The sequence below is a fragment of the Micrasema longulum genome, unplaced genomic scaffold (genome assembly GCF_059751315.1).
Source record: "Micrasema longulum isolate JH-2025_06_02 unplaced genomic scaffold, ASM5975131v1 h1tg000900l, whole genome shotgun sequence".
In the NCBI taxonomy this organism is placed as follows: Eukaryota; Metazoa; Arthropoda; class Insecta; order Trichoptera; family Brachycentridae; genus Micrasema; species Micrasema longulum.
Genome location: NW_028278091.1, coordinates 52,938 through 72,695, shown reverse-complemented (window position 1 = coordinate 72,695; position 19,758 = coordinate 52,938). Strand labels below are relative to the sequence as shown.

Here is a 19,758-nt window from a genome sequence, read left to right as displayed (position 1 = left end):
AACATAGGATTGTGCCAGCCTTAAATATACATCGTAATAAAAATGTATTTGCAATATTTGCATATATTTAAACGCAATTTTTCCATAAATAATTCAGTCAAGCGATGTCCTATAAAATATCAAATTGCTTCTCATTCATCCTACGTGTTTGTTAAGTAACCACTTTCCACGTTTCTCAATGCAAAACACTCGTGGAATTTAACTTACAACGCTCGTGAACAACAAATAAATATTTGTAATTGTTTACATTTTTATATGAGGGTAAACAATGATTGACAAAAACCACAGACCAAATAAAACATTAGTTATTACGAAAATATTTTGACGTGTAATAAATAGTAGATACCTACGTCAAAAATCGGTAATGTCCACTTATTTTTTATAGGTATGCCTGTATTCTGAGTCAATACTCAAGGTGAGGAAAGTACATTCTATTATTCTCACCTTCAAGTTATTATCTGCATCCATATGCAGAGAATAACGAATGTACTTTCCTTACCTTGAGTTTGAATTCTGAATATGGCCATTATATACTATAAATTAATGTTTTTTTTTTTAAAGTCATAAAATAATAATAAATAAAATATCATAATTTATATCTGCACTTGATGCGGCACAGGGCACTAGTAAACCTAATACAGCGTTATTTATGTTCAAAGCATAACCGTGGTGGTAAAATATTTTAATAATTAATGTTTGTCAATATTAGTATATGACTACTTACAGACTTTTTATGTCTACCCGTATCTTGGTCAGGACTCACACTACACTTACATGCAAATACTAGAATACACTTTCACCTTTACGTATTTTCATGTTGGTGTAGTCACTGTCCCGACGAAGCGACGGGTACGTCTCTAAACCGGTAGACACAAAAAGTCGGTTAGTGGTTATTTACTAATATTAATTCAAATACAGCGTAACAAATTACAACAGGGATGGAGAACACCTTAAATAAGGGGATATGGAAGTCTAGGCATTTACAGGGCTCATGACCTGTCATTGGCTGGTTTAAGTGGCCACTTTACACACTGTGTAACATTCACCCTTTTGCCTATATTTAAACATCCATATTTCTTCAATTCTTCCATTTGTTGATTTTAGTGAAGTTAAAGAGCTGAAATCTTTATTGTTGTAAAGAGATTCATCTGACTGAATTATTTCACATACTAGGCAACGTCTGAAAACAATTTTTCAATTTTTAAACTTCTTCTTGGACCAGTTGGTTTCATTACAATATTTCCATATCCCCTTATTTAAGGTATTCTCCATCCCCGTTGTAATTTGTTAATCTTAATGACTCCCGAGGGGATGAAATCCAGTATTCTGTCTACGAACATTTAAACAAACTCAAATATTGTTACAAATACAGCGTATTAAAATAATAAGTTTTATGAAGGTGTCTTACGCAAAATAATCGCTGTGTTAAATCACTTATTAAATCAAAATAACTAGTCGATCTTGCCTGGGTTGGAACCGGGTCCTTACGCGTGTTTTTTTTGCCTTGCTTATTATGTACAAGGCTTATGCTAACTGCAAAAGGTATGTTCCTTTTAATTTCTCTGACTATAGTGTGAGTATCTGGTGGAATAATCGGCTGTGGCTTTGTTAAGGAACTTATCCGCATTTGCTTTAAGAAGAGGAAACCACAGAAAACTCATTCAGGAGAAGCCATACTATTGACAGGCATCAACAGACCTTCTGTTCCACTTTATGCGTGGTAGGCGAACACACCAGCAGTGTCAGTTCAGAAACATAATATAGCATGTTTCAAAATTATATAAAATCTCTCCCGACTGGGTGTCCCGTGCCTCGGCACGGGACACCCAGTAAGGGAACATTATCATCAATGTAAAAAAAGGTATACATAACTGTAAAAGATCAAATAAATAAATAAATATTGCGGTAAAGAACCAACTTCTTTCTCAAAATTTGTTGTCGACCTTCCCAGAAATTCTCAAGCATGGTAGGTGAACGACTACACTAACTACGAGGGGGACTCGATTTCTTTATTCAGGATTTTTACATGACAGTATTCATCGAGTCAAATGCACTCGTCCAGGATTCTGATTTTATTTTACACGCAGAACCGTATGCTAAATCCTCCCAGACATAGACTTTATAATTACTTATGACTGACTGCCTTCTTTTCAAGAATCGAAAAGAAAAAATAAATACTGAATAAATCGACAGCGAAGTATTATGCAATTGGCAATAGTGCTAATGCGAAAGCATTAACAGTATTGCGAAATTAATTAGTATGAGTTAGAAGTAATTCGAATGCGAAATATTCGCATTAGCATTAGCACTAGCATTCCACGTACAGCATTAATGTTTCGCATGCTAATGAAATTAAATAAAAATAGACATAATTTCCATACTATAAAAAAATAACGTTTTGAATTCAAGGGTAAATTTCCATAGAACATTTTCTTGAATGGCCTGTATCTACGAGAAAATTTTATATGATTCGGTATTTTGAAATATTTTTACGTTTGTATTTGAAAAAAAAACGCAAATTATTTACACCGATTATAATTTTATACGGAACATTCCATTATTTTAATAACTATGTAGAATGAATTATTTGTGAACTATCGCTTGAACATGTCTAGTGTAAGGTCATTTACAGTGAAATCTGCTTATAGTTATCATTAAAGAGATGATTCGAAATTGGCAATCGAATTAAACACTGTCATTATACCTAGTCTCCTTGATTTATTTGTGGCACACCTTGTAATTCAAAAATGTTCATCAAAATAATAATAAAACATATTTGCTAGGAATCAGTTAAATGAAAACATCTCAATATCAAATAAACGAAATGATACATTACTTTATTTACTTTATTTACTTTATTTACTTTATTTACTTTAATTACTTTGTTTATTTTGTTTATTTTGTTTATTTTGTTTATTTTGTTATTTTGTTTATTTTGTTTATTTTGTTTATTTTGTTTATTTTGTTTATTTTGTTTATTTAATTTATTTAATTTTTTTTTATTTTTTTTTTTATTTACTTTATTTACTTTATTTACTTTATTTACTTTATTTACTTTATTTACTTTATTTACTTTATTTACTTTATTTACTTTATATTTACTTTATTTACTTTATTTACTTTATTTACTTTATTTATTTTATTTATTTTATTTATTTTATTTATTTTATTTATTTTATTTATTTTATTTATTTTATTTATTTTATTTATTTTATTTATTTTATTTATTTTATTTATTTTATTTATTTTATTTATTTTATTTATTTTATTTATTTTATTTATTTTATTTATTTTATTTATTTTATTTATTTTATTTATTTTATTTATTTTATTTATTTTATTTATTTTATATATTTTATTTATTTTATATATTTATTTTATTTTATTTATTTTATTTATTTTATTTATTTTATTTATTTTATTTATTTTATTTATTTTATTTATTTTATTTATTTTATTTATTTTATTTATTTTATTTATTTTATTTATTTTATTTGTTTTATTTGTTTTATTTGTTTTATTTGTTTTATTTGTTTATTTGTTTTATTTGTTTTATTTGCTTTATTTGCTTTATTTGTTTTATTTGTTTTATTTATTTTATTTATTTTATTTATTTTACAGTAACTGATTCCTTTAGGTGCTTCCGACTTAACACTTTTCTCAACACCTGGCATGAGTCGTTCCCGAGTGTCTATTTTGGTGTTTTTCTTAATTTTTGTTTTGTTTTATAAATAAAGTTTAACGCTGGAATAACTGAAAGGTCGAAAAAATCACATGTTTGGATGTATTATAATTTTTTAATAAATGTATTGTCCATCAGGATCTCTGAACATGACTTAATACCGAGTACCTACCCTGAGATAAATATATACAAAATTCATTTGAGAGAAAGAGATGTAATCTAATAAGATCACTAAGCGAGACACATGTGTAATTCGATAAGATGAAAAGAGACAGTTACAATCATTTCCTAACCTTAGATTAGGTAACCACATAGTGAATCGAGGGAGTTTTTTCACACAGTTTGTTAAAGGTTAACCGTACAAATCAAAAATGTCGCGGAAAAACTTTGCCTTTCTGCCTTCAAAGTATGTTTTCTAATTATTTTCTTATTGGCCATTGTCCAGTTAGTTGTTTTGCCATAAAATCTTTTATGCTTAAAAAATGGTATTTCAGCAAAGTTTCTGCATTTCCTTGAAGTGATTAAATTGTTGTCAGAAGCTGTTTTTATTGACAACAGCTCTTTTTAATTCGAACTGTAAATCATTTCAGTCGTCTCGTAAGTTCAGATCAGACGTTGTAGATTTTTTTAATAAGAAAAGAAAACATTATTTTATTTATCTATTGATAATGAAACTATAAGACTGATTCAACAAATTCACAATCCTCCACAAATCATGCGAAGTGACTGAGTAGAGAATTTAAAATCACGTATAACATTATTATTTATACTAAATTTCGGTTTTACTCCGAGAATTTTTGACCGGATTAAATAAATGAATTTTAATTTATCACCAGAAAAAATCTAAATCGGTTATAAGAATGTTTATGTTTTTTTGAAGATCAATTTATAGGTATTCAAATTGCCAAATATTCTTATTCGGTAGCTGAAATACCCAGGCTTTTAAAATGCGAATCGGTGTGGTTATTTTCATTTAATGTTTACGAAGTGGATTAAAATAATCCCGTCGAGAAACTAGAATGCAAACTTGATTGCGGTGGTATCCAAATTTCGGCATTTTCACAAAAATTTACATGTAGGTAAGGTATCATCACATTAGCATTAATTTGCTGGCGACACGCTGAAAGGTATTTATTTTGTAGCAACATTCTTGACACTCGTATGCGTCACATGTGGCTTCCTAGCGGATAACTCTCAAGCTATAGTAAAAAATATATACTCAAGACATTTATTATATTGTAGGTACTGATGTGCAAACTTACAAATGTACTTAGTTTTTGCATCCAATATAGAAAAAAATAACAGTTTTACTTGACATTCTGATTCTACAGGACTATAAGTCATAGGCATAAATTAAATTAAATAAGATGAGGTTTTGCACAAATTGGCAAATTTAAGCACTTGATCAATATTGTCGTTCTTACAAAGAGTTTTTGGCGACATTTTGATGAATACAGATTCGAAATCACGAAGAAAAGATATTAATATTAGTCTCACTCGTATCAAGATTTCTTCAGGAACTATAAAATCCAGGAAGCAAAACTGCAGTAACTAAGGTTTTTAGTTTTGAATTATTTTTAATTTCATTTCATTGGAGTTTAATTCATCTTTTAAATTTAAATAAAAATCTTAACATGAAAACCGAACGAATCTCTCGGTTTTTACCTTTCTTTTGATACATGGCATATAGCGATGACATGAATAGTATTGAAACTACATAAAAAACAACATTATTTTCTTTTACCGCGTTTTTTCCCAGAAATACCTATGTCTAACTGAAATACTGCACTCTTCATTCGGAGGGCAGAATAGGCGGTTCGATTATTTACTTGAATCAAAAACATTTCCATATTTGCACAGCGTTGGGAACATTATTTTATTATATATTCTAAGCGGTTAGTGCTTCTGTGCCCTATAAAATGGATTTAGCCGGGAAGTTTACTCAAAACGTTGAACAGATCATGTTTGTTTAAAATGTTTTTTATTCTGTTGAATGATTATCTGATTGTGTCATAACAAAAAGGCCTATTTGCATTGTTTCCAGTCAGCAAAGGTCGAGTAAGTAATAAATAACAAAACACGCTCGATAACGAGTTCCGTTCGGCGATTTGTTCAAGAAAGAACTTTTCATTAATGGCCGTAACTTCGGCACCGACTGCCGCATACCGCTATCCCACTGCAGTTTGCCTTTGTCGACATTACTTCCAACAGATTAACAAATAGGCGCTGACCTTCATAGCGCCACTATCACAACTAGATTATGCCGTGCAGAATAATAGTTGGCATTTATTCTCGAATCGATTGTAATCTTACGGAGAACTAGAGAGAAATATCCGCTCGCTACGTCTGCGTTACCGTCTGGCGTATTTCCCTACCATCTTCATTCTGGAGCCGACTCCTCGCCATCACATTCCGGGTTCGATAAGACTCGGAAATCCCCCGAGTAATCCCACAGTTGCTCATTTTGTTACGCAACATAACTCGGATCCGTTTAGCTTATTCTATTGTAAATAACCAATAACCATCATCAACATACGTAGAAGTACAAAGTTGTGTCGCGTGAATTCCTATACTAGGTACTTTCCTTTTCCCGCGGTCCCCGACCTATGGATACGTTTAGCATATTTATGACTGTGACGTTGCCGGGATATCAAATGAATAAATAAACGCTGATAAAGCCGTGTCATTTTGTTGAATGCAAAAGAATTTGCGGCCATTAAAATGTATATGTAAAATGTGCCCAGTACACATTCCTCTTCTAATTTATGAAGGAATGTGATTCCTTTCTGTTACGAATTGAAGTTGTTTTTACATTTTTATTACAAGAGATAATTTGCAAGATGAAATGAAGTAGCGCCGAGTCCCGCTTATTTATTTTCCAACTTCAATAACAATATATGAGTATTTATTGTGCTCTAATGGAAACCGACTCACACTTGCCGGATATGTTTCGTTTTCTGTTTTCTTCCATTCCGCCATCTATCCGCATACTTCCTTATACGCAAATTAATTATTTTCAAACCTCCATATAAGCGCAAATTGATTAAGGAAATCATAACAACCGAGTTGAGTTAAGCTAATTACAATATAGCCTGTGTGCTTACGGTTAGGGTCTATTGTTGATTCAAATACCAGAACACATATAAATCATAACCACTAAAATAATTTGACAACTAAATATTAATAAAAAATAAATTAAACTCATACAGCTCATAATTAATTTCATTCATATGCAGTCATAGTTCCTAGGGATTTGATATTCGCATATTTATATGTTGGTGGATAGCATTTAGAGATTCCAATTTCCCATCACAGATTTTACCTGTTAAAAACCTATCCTAATATTTGATATTTATGATCAACGCCTGGAACATTTTAGTCTAGATAATCAAGAAGTTAGGAAATAGACTGTAGACTTGGTGTATCTTTATAATATAATTGATTATAATATAGACTGTACATTTTGTTTAGATAATGTACCTCTAAATGATCCCTGTCGGCAATAAATATCGTTGGGTTCATTTTATCTTCCAACCTTGAAAAATAATATGGCGCACTTCAATGAATATCACGTATGTTAAGATTATAAAGTCATGCTGATCATCTTAAACAATGCATTAAATAATTATAGGAGAACTGTAACTAAATTTATAAAATCAAATCACAATATTAATTACGTAAAATTGTAATAAACTAAATGTTTAATTATTGTAATAATTAGATAACTCGTTAATGTTAATAAAACTTAAGGCTTGTCCATTAAAAAAAATTGAGCAATTTTTTTTTTACTTATTTGCTCATGTTGTGTTCACATATCTTTAAATAACAATGTGTAAACTTAACAAATTGTAATTATTACAGTAATGTTGTATGTATCGTTTATTGTTTCGAAATATAATAAATAAAATTATCAATAATAATCATAATATATATATGACATTGGGTAGTACGTCAAATAAACATATTTTTCCACAAGAGTTTTTTTTAAACGTCGTATTTTGTGTCTCATTCCTTTCAATACTTGTATGTACGTATGTAGTTTGGGATAACTATATTTTCGTAGTTTAATTATTAATCCTCATCTCATCTCATTCTTGTCGGCCTCGTGGTGTAATGGTCAGCGCGTTTGCCTGCCACCATTCAAGAGGTCTTGAGTTCGTTTCCCGACATGGTTAATATGAAGTATTTATTGAAATTTATTGTTTTCACACTATAATATTTCAAAGTCCCTGGACTGGTACCTGAAGCGTGAGACTGATCATTTTACCTTCATGTGACTATTTTTTTACTTTTTTAAATCAATATACGCTGCGATGAGTGTACTGATGCAGTACCCTATGCACCATTAGGTGCTGAAAGGCAATGATGAAAACATCACATTTAAAATACTAACGAGATAACTACAGCCTTGTATGTGAAATGAATATTGTATTTCGGTTGTTTTTTCTACACATTTGTTGGCGCCAGTGAACTCATCTACTCAGTAATAATAATTATGTTCTATCTTATGATAATTACAGGCATTCATTGTCTAAATGCAAATCGCCTTGACTGAAGCTACTGTTTCTCTCTTATTTCAATTAAATTCCAATTAAATAATTCTTTGATCAATCAGAATAAATAATTTAACGTTTAAATGACGTGCGGAATTAACGCAAGTTTTATATTAAAAATAAAAATAAACTTTGTTGATTTATTTTTATTTTATTTCATTGGAAAGCCAACAGACATTTATAAATTTATGAGATACAATTAAATTATAATTATATATCATAAAGTCCAATTAGAGGCTCCTACATAATATTGTTATTGTAAATACTGTCACATAAAAATTATACATGACATAAGATTGTTAATCATACACAGCTTAAAATATTACTAAAAATGTTAATGTAATACATATTATTAAAAATATATCTACTTTCGAATATTGGTCACACAGTTTTACATTATAATATATAATACAATTATAGTTGATCATACAGTTTACATGAATTATGTGCCTACATACAGAACTGCGCATAACCTGCACAATATAGGCTGCGGATTCAAGGCGCAACATCATAACTTGGAAATTTCATTATTAAGGGAAATTAAAGATATGTTATTAATATCAATACAATTTAATTTACGATTGCACATATTGCAGGTTCTATTAACAAATGAATAGTAAAAAGATCGAGTGCAACATTTAGAAATTTCGAACAGAGATTGGTTTCTGGTCTGCGTTACTGGGACACTTAAATTAATAAGTGATAGAATTTTAGGGCAATATATCATGTTATTTAAAGTTTTATTCATCAAAATGGCGTCATCCATGTTTCTTCGAGTTTGGTGAGTTTGGAGTTTAGGTAAGTTTGTAGATTCATCTGGACCTGTATATTTAGAGTCAACCGTCTAAAATTGCAATACGATATAAATTTTGGTTGAATAGATTCAATTCGGTAAATGTATTTTTTGTATTGAGGACTCCAAGCGGAAGATACGAATTCTAATTAACTCTGAAAATATGTAAAGTAAAGAATTCTAAGAGTGCGCGCATGATTGAATTCTCTCCCTATACGGAAGAGGAAACCTAACATTTGATATGGTTTTTTCACAATTGAGTTGACATGTGCCTCAAACGTTAACTTATAGTCAAGTAGAACCCCGACATCCCGCATCTCATTAACTTTAGTAAGTACTTGATAGTCAAGGCAATAATTATGGATAATTTTAAAGTTATTCCTAGAAAATTAAAGCAAATAGCATTTTTTTAAATATTAAATTTTAGTAAGTTTTGTTTACAGCATATATTCAATCTATCGATATCTTCTTGGAATTTGATGCAGTTTTAATTTTATATTATTTTTTAAATATATTTTCATGTCATCAGCAAAAAGTAAAAAATTTGCAAATTAAAAGCACTTACTAATGTCACTGATAAAAATTATAAATAGTAACGGCCCCAAGTGCGATGATGAATAAACAATTATTACATATATTTATTTTAACTTTGAAGTTAGACATACCATATATTGCTTGAATATAAATACTTAATTGACGTAACTAGTCGATAAAGTATCTATCATTAATTTGAATTTTATGCTGACCCCCAAAAAATATATATTCTGCAATAATTTTTGAATACTTTAGACGTGCTTAATTTGTTTTCTATTTTTTTTTATTTTACTAACTAATCTTTACATTGAATAAAAAATGCGGTCTCAACCCGTCATAGAATCTCGATGAATGAAGTTATAACTTTATTTGCTTGCTCGAAAATCCCTTTGAGGACGGCACTGTAACGTCCTGTTATAGTAAGCAAAAGATGATATGAAAAACGATAAATGGGATATTTTGAAATACAGGTATTAAAAAATAAAAAATTAACATTTTCATTTACAGTTTAAAAAACTATTTTCCTTAATTTATAAAAAAAAATATGATTTCATGTTATGTATTATTTCAGATAGTATAAAGTTTGAACACGTTCTATCTACCTATGTTGATGTTTGTTTTTAACAAAAAATATCGCCATCCCAGAAACGATGCGATAGGCCCATCATCTCTAATTTCTTTTGGCAACTCATTGAACAACTTAAGTCCTTTTTGATACATATTGTTTTGAGTTGCATGGATTATTGTTTTAGGGAGTCTAAAAATCTTCGCCTCCCCTCGTAAGGTAGCGATGAATTTTGTTATTACGCTGAATATCACAAAATACGTATTCAGGCAATATTTTTTTTTTTAAATTTAAATATTAACACTGAAGTATTAAAAATTGCTCTTTATTTTACCGAAAGCATGTCCAGTACCGTCAACAAATGTTGATTTTTTATTAATCTGTCACATCTCAATATGTCCTTATTCCCCTATTCTGAGCTTTTTGAATGACATTATATTGATTGTGAGTGTCCAGAAAGAGAACGCTAGAACAATAATTCAAATGCGGCAAAACAATTGCCTTAAAAATAAGATTACTTGTATTTTATAATTAAGGCCTGTTATAGCAAAAGATGACTTCATAATTTTTAAAAATAAGAGTAGTATTGTATTCTATGTAGAATTATGTGACATCATAGCCGCCACACAAGGGTCAAATATGTATTTTTTATTTAGAAGCATTATAATGACATACAGGAGAGCCATGAAGTTCCTTGCATGACATAATAGACAAAACGGCTAAAGAGACAAACCACAGAGAGTGCCCCTGACGGGAGTATTTAGAACATGTGTTAGAGTACTTTAGTACGCCTCATTCCGTTTATTATTACATAATTAAACGTATTTTAAGTATTATTATTTTTCTAAATGTTATTAAATATTAGTATATAACCACTTACCGACTTTTCTATGTCTACCGGTTTAGAAATGTACTCTCGTATAGTTACATAATAACATTTACTAAAATATTTGACCGCAAAGTTTATTCTTTAAATATTGACGATATTATTTTTTTTCTTCAAATACTCCGCACTAGCTTTCTTTATTTTTTTTATTTAGAATACAAAAAAATGTCCAGATTAACCATTTACATTTAGAAACTTTTAAAATACATATATATATATATATATAAATACTTGGGCCTGCCATCCAATAATATTTATTCAGTTAATTGTAATTAAATGAAGCGACGGTTTAAACTATATAAAAATTGAAGCAATATTATTCATATAAATTATAACAAAAGTCATATGTACAAGACACTGAGATGGTGGGAAGGAAAAAGATAGAAAGTGATAAGGAGGTGAAGGATGAATGAAGAAAAGTAGAAGTGTAAAATTGCATTTGATTTTATGACATAGACTTTTCCTTATTACATAAAAAATATAAAATACAATTAAGAAAAGAAAGCTCGATTACTTTAGAACTAAATAATTTGTATATTAAAGGAAAATGTTGAAGAGAAACTCAGCATATGTAGAAAGTAGACGTATGTCCTGTCCTAAAATAGTAGGGCGAGATTTGAGCCTCGGACATCTTCGACACTACCCACGGGACCACGACCCGTCACAATTGCTCTCGTACGAGTATATTAATTACATTTCACGATATTAATCTCAATTATGTCACGACTGGTTCGATGTGTGTCACTGCTTGTCCTCTCGTACTTTTAGGAGATACAGTCTGATCTGAAACTAATTTAATTTAACCCATTCTTGCACAAACTATAAAATATGAAATAATATTTATTTTATTTATTTCGAATACAAACAGATGTACAGGTTAGATGAATATTTTTTTTTAAAACTATATAAAATGTTTACATAGTAGGGCCTGCCATCCAATTATATGTATTCACTAAATAATACTGTAATAAAGCGACGACGGCTTGAAGTTTAAACTATATAAATAATAAATATACTATGTATTAAAATAAGATTAATATGAACAAAGCAAGGAGATAATGGAAAGGAAAATAAGGAAATTGATAAGGAGTGGTAAAGGATGATTGAAGGAAAGATTATATATTAGATTGATTATAAATTATTTCGGCCATTCTTTCGCCATTCATTCGCTCTACATATATAAACCAGCGCAGATCACCTTTCTTTGCTCCGAGTTGGTTTGTCAATAATGCACATCCCAGCCTCACATAAAGCGCGGATCTCAACAATTGTGTGCATAGTTTTACCACACGTTTGCTTGAGACATCCCATTTCTACGGCATTCAGTTTACTTTCATCCTACGGTTTACGATGCGAATGTCGATGTATGCAGGAAACGAAGAAGACCGAGTAAGACGTGGCATGACCAAATCCAACAAATATACACAGACTCGAAGATGGACATATGGAAGTCTCCAAAGTCATAATAATCGGTGTGATTAGATGAATAAATGTGAATGAAGCGAGGTCTGTATGCAAAGACAGAGTGAAATGGCGTTCTATTTCTCTACCTACCCCTACGGGGAAACGGTGTCATTCTATTTCATTTATAAGTTCAACGAAGTTAACATAAGTTATGTCCGTTTTCTGCCAAGAAAAAAAAAGTTCTATTAGATATTTTGTTTGCTTTTACGTTACATCTATTATTTTATTGGCTTATAAGCCCTTAAAATGGATAATAAGTTGGCGAAGATGCTACGAATTTACTGACTATTTTTACTGTAAAATAATGAAGAAAAACACGTTATTGACAAATTTGTTGTATTTTTTTTGTTGTATCATTTTGTTCCCTTTAATTTGAAAAAAATGGAGTCAACTTATGTTTACACCCAATACATACAATTTGTAAATAAGCATTGGTATCTTTGGTAATGGTTTGTTTGTTTGAAATATGAACGTATTTTGCTAATCACCCGTGTATTTTTTAAAATAAAACTATCAATTGCGCAGAAGAGAGGGTCAAATGATGATACCGTGACCTCTTTATGCAGCTCAGTAGCCTACTTAACGCCATCGCCTATCTGTTTTGACAAAAAATGGCTGCTTCTGATAAAATCATAAAATGTCTACGAGTTTTCTTTTTTTTTAAACCCAGTCGTTCTAATTACTCAATCAAATGTAATTAGATAGTGCGACGGCAATGCGTTATGCGTTCTGACGCTGACAGACGCTCGACGCCCAAGCCCGATATATCCTGTAAATTATTTATATGGCTTAAAATTATGTTAGTTTTAATTTATGTTTCATTTCTTAATTATCAATTATATATTTTCTAATTTACATTTACGCTTCAATTTTTATTATTATCGGTATGTTTTCAAATTTATATTCATTTTTTAATATTACTCTTATTATTATTATTTTAATTTTTAATTTCATGAAAAAAACATATAAAAAGCAAGTCCTGCCTAAGCACTGCAATTTCCTAGCTAGATGGGACCTAAAATAAAGAACCTTTGTACATTTTGAAAACTGTAAAATAAATATTCAAAAAACCATTTGTACTATATTTGTACATATTTATTGTATTTAGGAAAAGTAGACTTTATTTTGTGTATTCTGAATTTTTTTCTTTTATTCCTTCAGTATGTCGTGGACTTAAGTGATAATGTTTTTTTTCTGTGTTTGCCACTGATTTATTTGTTTCACGTTATTTATACATATAGATATTTACATTTTGTTTATTCAGGAAATACATTAAACTACAACAAAATATATTTTTTATATAGATTTAAAATATATATTGATATTAAAGTTTCCCATTTCCTAAAAGAAAAAAAAATATTGGGTACATAAAAGGGTGTGACGTCTTAGAATAATGTGTTTTTTTTTAAATCAGAATGGTAAATGTTTTCAATCTTAAATACGAATTACGAAAAATATACAAAGTTTTCAATGAGTGCTTCATAAAAAAAATATTAATACAATTTTTTACTTCTTTTTTAAATACGGTTATTTCTGACTAAAAAATATCCCAATATTGAAATATTATGGTAAATTGCAAGAACCCAAATATTTTTTAATAAAAAAAATGCTTAGCAACTAGTTAAGTAAAATAGTTGATTTAAATTATCAACAGTTTGTTGTCTAAATTTTTATTAAAATAAATTCAATTACACTATAGAAGCATAAATATTTACCATGCAAATGCAGTGCTTAGCATATTGAAGGTTGTAAAATTAATTACTGTTCTTATTATTATTGAGAAAAAACGTTAATTGCAGATATTTTTAGTCTAACATTGTTTGAGACCCAAGGCAAATTTCGGCTCAATTTCACGATAAAAACAATAAAAGTTAGTCTCTTTTCTGTGTCATCTTCTTTGAGCGGTATTTCTCGCCATATTACCACATTACCACGGATCTGTAAGTAGCGTGTTCAAATAATGTCGTGTAAGAGTTGTCATCGGTCCGGACGCTGCGCTGCGCGGCTAGAAAACGAAATTTAGAGACGCGTGGATTTGTAACATCGCGCGTGACGCTGCGCCTGTCACATTTCTACATTCTGTGATGTAACTTCTCCGCACGCCCTCGACATCTCCCTCTCCTCCCCGCCCCCTCGTCACTCGCGCTGACATCTGTGTCGGATGAACCTCATACATCTCAATAAACTATTTGTTTATTTCCACAGGTCGTGCGCATCGCTGTAATTGCGTGAATAGAGACAAATTAGCCGAATTATGATATACTACGTAATCGTAACGATACATTCGGTACATTAAAATAGTGATCGAAACAACTGTGCCGAAAAATGATTTTTTTAAAGTGTGCGTAGTGTTTATTTAACGTTCGATAAACAAATTGTTCTCGCAAAATGATAAAGCGCAAATCGTGACAGATGGTGTCGCGCGCGGTGCTGCGCCTCCTGGCGGTCCTGTGCACGGCGGGGCCCGTGCGGGCCAACTACAGCGTGCCGCCGGGGTCGCCCTTCCTGCAGCCGCAGCCGCAGCCGCAGCCCTTCCAGCCCTACCCGCGGGCTTACAGCTCGCCCGGCTACCTGCCGCCCGGCGCCGCGCCCTACCGCGAGCCGGAGCGCGCCTACAGCCCGCCCTACTACAGCCGGCCCGACGCCAGCGGCGAGTACTACGAGAGCGACGCGGCCAGCGCCGCGCCGCCGCCCGCCGAGCGGGGCGGCTACGGCTACCGGCCGCCCGCGCCGCCCGCGCCGCCGGCGCCGCCGCCGCCGCCCGCGGCCCCCGCCCGGCCCGGGACGTTCACCCGGGTGCAGGGGGGGCAGGGAAGGGCGCAGCTCCACGCCGTGCTGGACTATGACGATGACTACTACGAGGACGAAACGGACTCCGGCTCTCCAGGAAATGGTGAGTGATTCGAACGAGCGGATGCTGTGTTTTATGCGTGTTATGTTTAAAAAGTCTCAACCTACTTTCCGGAGAAACTATATTTAACAACCGATCAAATCTACCGAAATAAACTCATATTTTTATACAACAGTAGCCGCCTACGTTAAAAACTCTAGGAAATATGTACTTGTACATAGTGATTGAAATTCACTAACGTAATTTGGAAAATGATCACTCAATGTAATTGCTATGAAATGTATAATTCAAAATATTGTACAGGGAAGAGATTTCTGTTTACCCATGGCATCACGTACAAACACACCCGTATGATTTAATGATAGCTTCCTAGAGTAAGGAACATACCTTCCTCGTCTCATCACACGACGAGAATGTCGCCGTAGAGGATGTACATGTGGTACCTTTTACCCGGGCGTCCTCGCTCCTGTTAAATGAAGCTGTTAAGGTCGGCCGAGGACCTTTGAATCAGACTAGCTTAGAAGCGAATACAATGATGATCCAATTTACCTTGGAACAAATTTCGACGTGCCATTTTTAAAGACAAAATCTTCTGTGAATAATGACTAAGTCATCAGTTAAATGGCCTCGCGCTTCTAGCTATACAATTTATTTACACTGTAAAGGAAATGCTTCAGGTTGACAGAATATCTTGTCGAATTATTTGAGAATAAATCTCTAAGCGTGTAATATGAATAGAGTGATGCTCAGTGGAATTAACAAGCGGATGTGATTTTCTTATTTTCTATAATAAGTTTTGACTGTCGTTCGCAGGAGACGTCGGAAATGGAGGTCACATGCAGGCAGCGACACCTATTCAGGGTCCAATCTTCCTGAAGAATGGCACAGTTCCTGTTGTGCCTCTATACTCATATCCTGTTCTTAACAATGGATCTTTTGTGCAGATTCCGGTGAGTTCTTTGTTTGCACTCGCTTTTGAACATCATTTTAGTTTACTCGGGTTCAGAGTTCTGATGATAATTTATTGACGCAAAGTCAATTTCTCTAAGGTGGGCGTATAGAGTACATAATAATACCGGCGATATTACCGGTACATGCATGATCAATAGCTACAAAATTACATTTCAAGTGAAGAAACTGCAAAACTCTTCACATTACTCATTGTATGTACCAGAGCAGGATGTTGTAGGACTTTATAATACTCAAAATTGTTATTTATGTATGTGCGTTTTAACATATTACAATGAAAAGTTATGCAAGTCTTGGTATGTATGAAGGTAAACCGACGAATTGAATAACTTTAAAAAAATATTATAATTATTTGATTTATCTCTAACCTGGACTCAATGGTGTAATGGATGAGATGTTTAATGATTTAGCATGGGTGTTTCGGGCTCAATTCCAGGAGAGAATAATTAAACCTAAGACCTCTCGTGGTGCAACAAATTAATCGTAGTTTGTAGTGGTACTTAAGAATAGACAAGAAAACAAATAAGTAAAATATTTTTACTAAATGTTATTAAATATTTGTACATAATTTTGGAATTTGGCCGGGAAAAATTTGAAAACTTTGAAAAAAATTGCTTTATATCCCTCAATTGATATTTACTTGAAAATAATAAAGACATTTGCTGGTTAAAATGCAAAAAAGTGAAATTAACCAATCACAAAGTTGTATAATAGCAAACATTCTTCTTCTGGTATCAATGTTAAATTTTTCCTTCCTACATTTTTTGTTCAAATTCAACGTGTGTCTAAATAATAACAATGCGCGATTTGTAGTTTTTCTTTGGTTTTGTTTTGAATTTGTAAATAATAAAGTTTGTCATCTTGTTTCTGTTCAAATGTTCAGCTGTTTTTGTTTCGTCTAGTAAAAAATCTCAATAAAGAAAAAAACGAAGTAATGGTTGCTTCGATTAAATATTTGATACACCACTCGTATATCTTTATTTTACTACTTACACTACACTAGAAGGTGTTATTTTTATCAAGTCAAATTTTTATATGATTTTTGTTGGCTTGTCAAGTGCATTTTTCTGTCACCACCAAAGAAAAATTCTTACAAACTAAAAAGTAAATCATAAAATTATGATGTTAACTTGTAAATATTAGATTTGCTTACGTTGTTCCATTTATACATAATTTTAAACTCACTTGTGAATAATTAATGTATTTACGTTAATTTTGGATTTCACATAAACATAAAAGAATGCTATTAAATATTTGGATATAACGTTGTTACCGACTTTTCTATGTCTACCGGTTTCGAGACGTATCCGTCTCTTCGTCGGGACACCAATTGAACCAACATGCGAAACCCACTATGCACCTTCACCATAGTTGTTGCACAAAATTATAAAACCAACACGACATGCATTTCAAAAAGCAATCCTTACATGCTACTCGTATGTAATCAGTTCATAACCTAATGCTTATGAACATATTTTATCTTGTGGGAGAAATGGACCCCCTGTTTACTAAATTGGAGACCCAACGAAAGTTAATACTTTATTGTAGATCAATAATTAGGCCATTTACAAATAATCAGCAATTTTACAATGTCATAAAACACTTTTCTCATACACTCGTATTAAAGTATTTCCTGTTGATAAAGATAAGTGCAAATCTAATCTTTAATAGAACTCTACGTTACTATTGTATTGTACTTTTTAATTGATTCTGGAAATTAGAACAAAATTTTATAATCTACATTTGAAAATACTGCTTTTGAACAAATAATTTATTGTAGGTCAAATAAAATACTTGCTTAAACCGCTGTTACGTATCTAATACCCGTAATAATATATATCAACTGCCCCTTATAAGCTACGCTGACTTCATTCCATTGAGAGGTGAAAAAGCCATAATAAATGAAGAAGAAGAAGACTTCATTCCATGATACGCAAGATGATCAAAAACTATTTGTTCTTCTACCTTTTGATTATGTCTGTGGGGAGAATGATTGGTCTGTTAAACGGCCTTTGATGAAAAGGTGGATCTTTTCCATGCTAGGATCTCCAGTTTTAGACTTTTGTTTATAAGTTTTTTTTTACTTATTAATGTATATTTGTTCTTCAGTTTTTAATTATTATCGGTATATTTTCAAATTTATATTTAAGCTTCAATTTTTATTTTTATCGGTATGTTTTCCAATTTATATTTAGGTTTTATTTCTTGATTACTAACGCTGTATTTTATAATTTGTATTTATGCTTCAATTTTTATTCCTATCGGTATGTTTTCAAATTTATAATAATATTGTCTCATTTCAATTAATGGTATATTTTCTAAATTATATTTTTGATTCAATTTTTATTATTATAACCTGCATGTTTTCTAATTTATGTTTATATTTTTTTTTATGTTATTATTATTCTTTGAATTTATTAGGCATCATTTAATTAAATAAAAAAAAAACAAATTAAAAAATAAGGTCCTTCCTAAAGACAGGAATTTCCCAGCTTGTCGGGACCTGAAACAAAGAAACTCCGTACATTTCAAAACTGTGAAATACATAAATAAATAAATGAATAAAATAAAGGTCACATTACAGGCATATCAGATTAAACGAACTAGTGGTAGAAAACTCACGTTTAATGTTATTTTGATTATATTTTTTCGCGCATTCGCTACAATCAAATTTACATTTTGGAATCATGTTCAAGAAAAAAATTTAAATCTAACTTCGGGTAGCACTCAACTTTGTTTGTTGAAAAATTAATACTGATTGATAATTACGTATGTAAAATCATTAATCATATTGTACTCATCATATTATTATTCCCTTTAATACTTGAAAAACATTTCTAACGCAACATTGCGCAGAAAGCCATGAAAAAAGACAAGTTCGTTTAATTAACATAATTATAAATACTGTAAAAATAAACAGTATAGTAATTATAATCTGTAGTAATTAAGTTAAATAATCGATAAGTATTTCATATAAGAATATTCTTTGTTTATCTCCTTAAACAGTGTTTTCAGAGTCATAGTATTTCTCTTCTTTTTATTTGAACCCACATACTTAAAACATCTATTTTTTTCCTTACAACGTATGTAAATGCTTCATAATTATTTTTGTTATTATTTTCAATTTGTACTTAGGTATATTGACATAATAAGTTACCATAGTAATAATTAACTTTAGTTTTTTTTACCGCAATACAACAATACATGTTTTTTTATTTAATTGAAAGCTTAAAATCTAAATAAATATACATATAACATATATTTAGATAGTTAAAAAAAATTGGTTATATAAAATTTAAATTATATAACTCCATCTCCGCGTTTTAAACTAAGGTAGATTGAAATAATAATATGCGATTTGTAATACATCGGTACAATTAACACACGCGGTTTATTAACAGTACCTACATTATAAACATACATTGTATGTATCTTATATCCATACAACCTTTTACCAGTTG

At 31.1% G+C, this 19,758-nt stretch overlaps 1 protein-coding gene across 1 annotated transcript in view; it reads left to right on the top strand.

Moving 5' to 3' along the window:
* Positions 1 to 16,278, top strand: part of LOC148278259 (uncharacterized) — a gene marked incomplete at its 3' end in the record, with an annotated part of 29,998 nt that extends 13,720 nt beyond the window's left edge. The window contains exons 2-3 of the mRNA XM_088231683.1: positions 14,683 to 15,370; positions 16,142 to 16,278. Of these exons, the coding sequence (XP_088087809.1) occupies positions 14,890 to 15,370; positions 16,142 to 16,278 (618 nt within the window). The remainder of the gene's footprint in view (positions 1 to 14,682; positions 15,371 to 16,141) is intronic.
* Between the last annotated feature and the right edge of the window lie 3,480 nt (positions 16,279 to 19,758).